Here is an 8042-nt window from a genome sequence, read left to right on the forward strand (position 1 = left end):
ATGCACAAAACATGCAATTCATGAAGAGGGAAGGTTTGTTTTGGCCCACAGTACTGGAGGTTTCGCTTTATGACCAGTCAACGAACAAACTTGCTTTGGGCCTGTGATGAAGTAGCATGTCATGGTTGGGCCATGTGGTCATGCAACTGTCAAGAACAAAGAAGGGACCAGGATCCCACGGTCCTCTTCAATGACCTGAGTGTCTTCTTCTGCGCCTCACTCCTAAGAGGTTCTACTACCTCTGCAGTGTTACCACGCTGGAATCAGGCTTTAACACGTGGTCTCTGGGAGACATTCAGGGTCTGGACTCGGCCTTGTCAAGAAATTCAGGTTCTAGCTGTGTGTGGTGGCAAGGCTAAGTGTTCTCCTTTACATTGCTCAGTGTTTCACTGGGAGCAAAGGGGGAGCTTTACTGGGAGAGGAAAATGGAAATACAGGAATGATGGTCTCTAGTTTTGTTCTAATAGTTCATTCTGGAGTGCCAAGCCCTGGCCTTCACTTTCCTAGTCTAACTGGCTTTGGTCCCTAGGCTTCCTCTTTGGGTTGGGGCAGGTGCGTGGTGGATACCAAACCCGGAGCTTCATGCATACGAATCATATGCTTTTTTTTTCTTTACTTTTTTTTTTCTTTCATGCTTTCTTAGAGGTGGAAGGGGGTATCTGAGACAGGCTTGATATGTATGGACTAATGTGTACCACCTCTTCAAACCATACCATGGCCCTAAATAATGCTTAGGATCCCCAAAGAGACAAGACCCCAGAGCCACAATGATCTGATTTCATTGTGTTCTTGGCTCAACTTTGATGGCCAGTGACAGTTGAACTGGATGGAGAAGCCAAAGAGGAGAGGAAGACCACAGATCATCATTTGGCAGATGTGTTCTGGACACTGTGAGCCAGACTGCGTGGTTAGCCTTTGGGGTGCAGCAGGGCAAAGTGAAATGGTCTCGCCCCAGAGGTGAGTGCAGGGGTGGGCACATGCAGGAGTGAGGTTTCGGTATTGGCACCTGGAACAGTGGCCAGAGGAAGACAATGATTATGGAATTGCATATAGCCTTAGGTTTGGGCACAGACTTGGATGTGGAGCCTAAACTGGAGGTGAGGTAGGCTTGGAAATGCAGGCAAGAAAAGTAGATTGTCTACATTCATAAGAACTGTGTTAAAGGCACCCTGTCAGGAGCACCCTGAGCCCTTTAGAGGTGGAGATGTCATCTTGGTTAGGATGCCAATCACCTCTGCACCGTGTCTCACCCTTTCTCACCTCACCCTTGGCAGGTGTGCCAGAAGTCAGGCGAGATCTCCCTTCTGAAGCAGCAGCTCAAAGAGTCCCAGATGGAGGTGAACGCGAAGGCCAGTGAGCTCCTCAGTCTGAAGGCACAGCTGAAGGACACCCGGGGCAAGCTGGAGGCCATGGATCTGAAGACGCAGGACTTGGAGAGCGCCCTGCGCACCAAGGGGCTGGAGCTCGAGGTCTGTGAGAATGAACTGCAGCGCAAGAAGAACGAGGCAGAGCTGCTGCGGGAGAAGGCGAACATTTTGGAGCAGGAGCTGCTGGAGCTGCGGGCCCAGGCTGCCTCCCTGGGGCCTCTAGGGGTTGGGCCTACTTTCTCAGAGGACATCCCTGCTCTGCAGCGGGAGCTGGAGCGGCTGCGGGCTGAGCTGAAGGAGGAGAGGCAGGGCCATGACCAGATGTCCTCCGGCTTCCAGCATGAGCGGTTAGTGTGGAAGGAAGAGAAGGAGAAAGTGATTCAGTACCAAAAGCAGCTGCAGCAGAGCTATCTGGCCATGTACCAGCGCAACCAGCGTCTAGAGAAGGCCCTGCAGCAGCTGGCCCGTGGGGATGGGGGAGGGGAGCCCTTTGAAATTGAACTGGAGGGAGCTGATATCCCCTATGAAGACATCATAGCCACTGAGATCTGAGGGGCTGCCTCGGGGATGGAGGGTTGGGGACTGGACCCCAGAAGGCAGGGAGGTCTGAGCCTGTTCAAACAGGCATTTTGAGCGCCTCTGAGAGAAATCACCTCTGGGGCCCAGACTCAGGAGTTCTCAGTGGTGGGGACATAGTCTTTCCTCCCTTCTTGTCTTTTCCGATCTAACTACCCCTGCTGCTTATTGGACCTTGATCTCTGAACCCCAAGTGCTAGTGAACATGTGTTCAGGGGCTTCCTGTGCTGGTTGATGTTTCCTTCAACTTTGTTCTCATTCACAGTAGTGGTAAAGGCACTCCAGAGATGGGGACAACTGCCATAGGCCAAGTGGCCACCCAAGGACAGAAACATCTTTCCTGTCACTCCCAAACCCCATCATTCCCTAGGCATATGGGGATGCCTTGAGATAGAAGCCATGCATAACCAGAAGCCTTGGACATGCCCCTCACTACAGCCTGTTCTTCTCCGACTGTGAAGGTGGAGGAGTTGTGTTGCCACACGGTTTAGCCAGCAAGCCATGGGAGGAGGGGTCAATGGAAAGTCCTGCATTCCAGAATCTTCATGGGTCTCACAGAGCTCAGAGAGAGGGGTGAGGGGAGAGAACCATGGCAGACAGTGGGATTCAGAGTCTAAATGAGGTGCACAATCCCTCCGCCCCCAGTGGTCACTCCGTTTAAAGCCATAGATATTGGGGTCCCAGGTGCAGTACCTGGAAATGACATACAGCATAGCTTCACTCTTGTTCCAGGGGAGCCTCCTGTGTGCTCCAGCCCAGGCTAAGGCAGGGCGTTCCCTGAATGGTTCAGTTGGCCAGCCGCCAATATGGAACCCTCCTCCCCCCAAACATCAGGCTCTTGCTTGGGTCCAGAGTAGCTCATCCACTTAGATAGTGTGCATGGGAGTGAGGCGCTAGCCTCCCTTGCCTACAGCATCTTCAGAGCTGTTATAACTCTATATAGATTGGGCGGGGTCACCCATGCCGACTGGGTTGCAGTCCAGGCAGGCAGAGGGGAGTACAGGGAACATACACAGAGCCTTCTTCCTCCATGTGAAGCCCTACGCTGTAAAGATTCAGTCTGGAGAGCAGTACGTGAACCCATGGGAACCTGGACTTGTCCTCTGCTAGAGGCAGAGGGAAGTACAGTTGCTTAGTTCAAGAAATTATCTTCGACTCTTCCCTCCCGCCTCCCATTCTGTATTTTCCAAGGCAAGCCAGATTAAGCAGGCAGCCAGGCTGCTCCATATTCTATTTTTGGTTCTTACCACAGCTGTTGTCGGTAGGACACCCAGCCATGTGCTGCCTGGTGGGCGGGACCCAGGGGATGGGAGATGGGAGGGAGGCTCTGGGTGCTTGGCAGTCCAGGAACCAACTCTAGTTCTATGTTCTACCTCCCTAATGCTGGCCACTAGAGTTCCTGGTGGACCCCAGCCTCCCTGACCTTGGCTTTCCTTGGACTTTCTGCCCTTCCTAGTGTCTGCAGGCTGGGTGCCTCCCCCCTCCCCTAGATGGCTCTGCTATCTGATCCCATGGTTAGGCTTGGCCTCTTCAGCTGACTTCCAGTGTCACCCTGTCCTCTGGCCTCCCATTGCCCATAGCCACATGCTCAATTTAAACCTGGAATTGACAGGCCAAAGATGACACCCCCCACTTGCAGGGTCATACCCTCCACTAGGCACAGTTCATAGCCCAGTTAAAAAAAAAAGATCCTGGCCCTCAGCCCTTTGTTCTCTACCGGTCTGTGCCTTGTTTGAGTCCTTCACGTTGAGACTGTCCAACAGAGGGGAGCAAGATGAGGGTTAGCTGCCTCTCCTTAGGCTGAAGGACTCCACCTTCTGAAAGAACAGCCAGAATCCCAGTGCTGTGCCATAGAGCTCTTGTTCAAAGGGAAGTGGGTGCCATGCCTGGGCCTTGCACTCTGTATCTGTGCTGGGTGCCTTCTACTCACAGGGAGTTCTTCCCACGACACTGCCCAGTGACCCTGTTCCAAGTCATCTTTGAGACCTTTGTCTGGGATTTACCCAACAATCAAGGTGGCAGATACCCATTCAAGACTGCTAAGAGCCCATGAGCCCAGGGTAACTCAAGATACCTGTAACCCAGTAGCCTTGCCTGTCTGTGGCCTTTCTTTCCATCTCTTCCCTAAAGCATCCTGTCTGTGGTCCATGCCCATGTTGAAAGGCTCAGGTTGAACAGCCATTGAGTAGGGCTGGGATGTGTGCATTCAGGACAGACAACCAGCCTGCCATGGGCTGTCTCTGAGATCCATGCGTTCCTCAGAGATGCCTGGTCTGGGAGTGCTGCTGCACTCTGAAGGAAGACGACCAGCCAACATGGCCTCGCAGGAAGGGCTTGCCTCATGTCTTGCAATCCCAGACTCCCATGGGGTACCTCCTTGCTCAGTCCTATTCTCACAAGATTCAGCAGGGGACCAACCATTTGGAGGGCTTAGCATCTCTCCTCTGAGAGACATTGCTAGTCCTCTTGTCCCTGGCTCCAGCCTGACTGTGTCTTGGTTGAGAGAGATGTCCAAGGGAAAGCCAGGCTGGACCAGAGATTTCCCTAGGACCTGAGCCCTCCTCAGATACCACATAACAGAGCACAGCACCCTTCGGTGGCACCTGATTTCCCCTTTGACCACCCTGGAGCACTTGGCGGAGGCTGGCTTCTGAGGGGCTGGCATTTTGAAGACGATGTATATAGTTATTTTTCTCTCCCTTGTTTGTGGTTTGCTTTGCTTTTGATGGCTTCATTTTGTTTTATTTTTGAAGTTCTTTGTTGGCCCTGTAAACTATTTCTGGTAATTTTATGTTTTTATTTATGAATAAAGAATGCTATTTCTCATGTCTTCACAGTTACTCTTGTCTCCTGAAACTAATTCCTGCTTCTTTGTTACGACGTGGCAGGCAACTCCTGGGGACCTCTCCCTTTGGAGCCAGAAAGGCAATGTCCCTCTGCCAGCTGGGGTGGCTCTCACTTAGAGGCCTTGAGGAAGGCATCTTTGTGACCTGGGGGAACCCTGCCTTTATTAGTCTGGTGACCTTACTTGTGACATGTGTTTTGGGCTGATCCAGAGGAAGAAGGGAGGGGACCAGGAGCCAGTGACTTCAGAAGCAGGCCCCTTCCTAAGCCCAGTCTTTCGCCTCCTCCCTCTGCCAGCTGCTCACCGCATAGGCAATATTTGGTCCCATACATATGGTCTTTTGGCAAGAGGACTGGGGTAGCAACTGCTGCCACTCTTCCAGGCCCCTAGGTGTGAATGCTGCCACCACAGCTGCCATCTGTCCTGTCTGCCTGGGATTAACTATTCCACCTGGTTCACCTTGAACATTGCCTGTTTAGGGTTCAGATCCTAGGCCCCAAAGATAGCCAGTATGGTGATAGGCGACAGAAGGGTTGCACAAAGAGAGAATTAAAGGCCCATGGGAATGAAAGAATGCCTCTGGGGAAAGGAAGGCCATTAGAGGCTGATGTGAAGGAAGGTGGCCAGGTCCTCCTCCTAGACCCAGCTAGGAGTGTGCTACTCATAATAGCCCAACTAAAACAAGCCATTCTGGATGACTGGCCCCTCCCCTTCCCTGGGGGCAGACCCAGGGGAATTAGGCAGGAGAGCCATGCTGCCAACTTTAGCATATGCTTGGAAGTCTTGGCAGCTTCCACTTTAACATTCTTGAAAGCTCCAGGCTGCCACGTCAGAAACCTCTTATTCTGCTGGAGAAGGAAGGTAGCTGATCCCCCAGCTAGAACCACCCTAGGCCCAGCCAAAGTAACATGCAGCAGAGATTTGTTTAGAGACCCTGCCAGTATCAAGATACCCCCAGAACCATGACATGTAAAAAGGTTTTAAGATTTATTTATTTTTAAGCCGGGTGGTGGTGGCGCACGCCTTTAATCCCAGCACTCGGGAGGCAGAGGCAGGCGGATCTCTGAGTTCCAGGCCAGCCTGGTCTACAAGAGCTAGTTCCAGGACAGGCTCTAGAAACTACAGGGAAACCCTGTTTCAAAAAAAAAACAAAAAAAAAAAGATTTATTTATTTTTATACACAAAAGCTGCCCCACTGAAGAGAGGCAGCAAAGTGGGAGCAAGGATGTCTCCCCACACCACCTCCTCCTCCCATGCTGATCCAAACAGGAGAGAGTGGAACAGACAGAGTGCTCTTCTGAGAGCCAGCGGCTCAGGCCTTGAGCAGCCTGCACAGACAGCACCCAGCGGCAGCAGATATTGTTATGCAAATGTCTGAAACCCTGTGCACAGGCTGTGAGAGGAAGGAGTGGACCAGTCCAGACCAGTCCATGATTCTCCCTGACCATCTCCTTCTGGAAGGTCATGCTCTTCCCAAGGTTCTCCCCAACTCAGGTGTTGCCTGCCTCTGTTTCCAGAGTGCTCAGATCAAAGTCACGGGCCACTACTCCCAGCACTCAAGAGGCAGAGGCAGGTGGCATTCAAGGCCAGCTTGGTCTACATAGTGTTCACTGTATAGAAAGACCCTGTTTCAAAAAACCAACGAAAGAATCCTTTCTTCTGAGAGAGTTTGCATTCTCCAAGCAAAAGAGTTTCATATAAGCAGGGTCATAACCAATGTGGAACTTGCTGGCTATGTAGCCAGCGATGTGTCTGAAAAGGATGTGGCAAGGCCATTGGTACAGGAAAAGGAAAGTCCTTAGCTTGGATGTCTCCTCAAATCCTTTCTCTTGAGAATCTCTTCTCTCAGAGCCTGAGTAGACAACTGCCTATCGAGGGGACCGGCAGCTCTCTGCAGACTGCTGTGTCCTGTGTTGCTATGCCACCCCAGTCCCCACCCGGGTAGCCTATACTCTCACCTGCCTTCCATCTAAAACTAGTTCTATCATCTGATAGCCGTTGGAGAGCTGCAAGCATCACACGTGTTCTTCCACGCATGAAAGCGGAAGTCTCGTGAAGTGATGCGATCCTTGCAGTGATGCTGAAGTCAACATGGCTTCTTTGCTTGTTTCTAGGTAAGTGAATTTAGAAAAAAGATGTAAGCACTGGGGATGAATCCCAGGGCCTGGCACACACGAGGCATGTGCTTTCTCACTGAGATTTACCCCAGCCTTCACTGGGTAGCTTGACAATGAAATGTTGGGCTTCAAGCAATTTATCCGTACATAGTATTGCTATTATTTGCTTGGGGAGGCATTAGTCACACTAGGAAGATGCTGTTTTAGCCCGTTGTACAATCCATACTTCCTGCACAGCTCTGTTCCGCCAGCCTTGCCTTGCACTGTGGAATCAAGTCATAGTTAACCAGCACTCTCTCATCTCCCTATCCAATCAGATCCTGGATCCTGTGGGTCCCGCCCATTCCTTAAAGCTCGTCCCCCTCCTTCCTACAACTATTGGTCAATCAGAGGTTATCAAGGAGTCAAAGAACACTTCAGTATCCTGGAGAGTTTGAAGTATAGTCCCCTCTCTAAAGTAGATGTAAGCAGACACTGCTTTTGTTTCCTAACTGCCCAGACCCAAACTATATTAATTACAACACTGTTTGGCCAATGGATCAGGCATATCCCTAGCTATAGCTCTTACATCTTAAATTAACCCATCTCTATTAATCTATGTATCTCCATGAGGTTGTGGCTTACCAGTAATATTCTGGCATCTTTCTCCTTTGGCAGCTACTTGATGTCTGCCTGATTCTGCCTTCTCTCTCCCTGCATTCAGTTTAAGTTTCCTGCTCTGCCATAGGCCAAAGCAGCTTCTTTATTAACCAATGGTAATAAACCATTTGCAGCATACAGAGGGGAATTCCAGATCAAGTAGAGATATGAAAACAAAGTCCAGATGCCTGGATGGTTTCAAGGTCAAAGAGGCTGGTTTACTGTAGATCAGGTTGCCTTTGCCCCATCCCATGACTGTCTCCATTCATTCTCTGGCCCTATTCTAAGACCATTAACCCCTGCTGTGAAGGCTCCATCCTCACACCTTTTCTCCATCCCTCAGTGGCTGCCACCGCTCTCATGGCCCTCTCAGCGGTCTCTAAGGTCTTCCTGCTTTCCGAATCTAACATGTATCAGAAAAAAACAAGTATGGGGTTCAAAAGATTCCCTAAAAGAGGTTTCATCAACCCTGAGAGATTTCTCTCCATCATCATCTGC

General features: G+C 50.9%; 1 protein-coding gene across 2 annotated transcripts in view; it reads left to right on the forward strand.

The window, feature by feature from the left end:
• The window catches only part of Lzts1 (leucine zipper tumor suppressor 1), a 50100-nt gene extending 47311 nt beyond the window's left edge, over positions 1-2789 (forward strand). For both annotated transcript variants that reach the window (XM_038327486.1, XM_038327487.1), the window contains exon 4: positions 1275-2789. In XM_038327486.1, the coding sequence (XP_038183414.1) occupies positions 1275-1919 (645 nt within the window). In that variant the 3' untranslated portion in view covers positions 1920-2789. The remainder of the gene's footprint in view (positions 1-1274) is intronic.
• Positions 2790-8042: the final 5253 nt, after the last annotated feature.

The sequence above is a fragment of the Arvicola amphibius genome, chromosome 4 (genome assembly GCF_903992535.2).
Source record: "Arvicola amphibius chromosome 4, mArvAmp1.2, whole genome shotgun sequence".
Lineage (NCBI taxonomy): Eukaryota > Metazoa > Chordata > Mammalia > Rodentia > Cricetidae > Arvicola > Arvicola amphibius.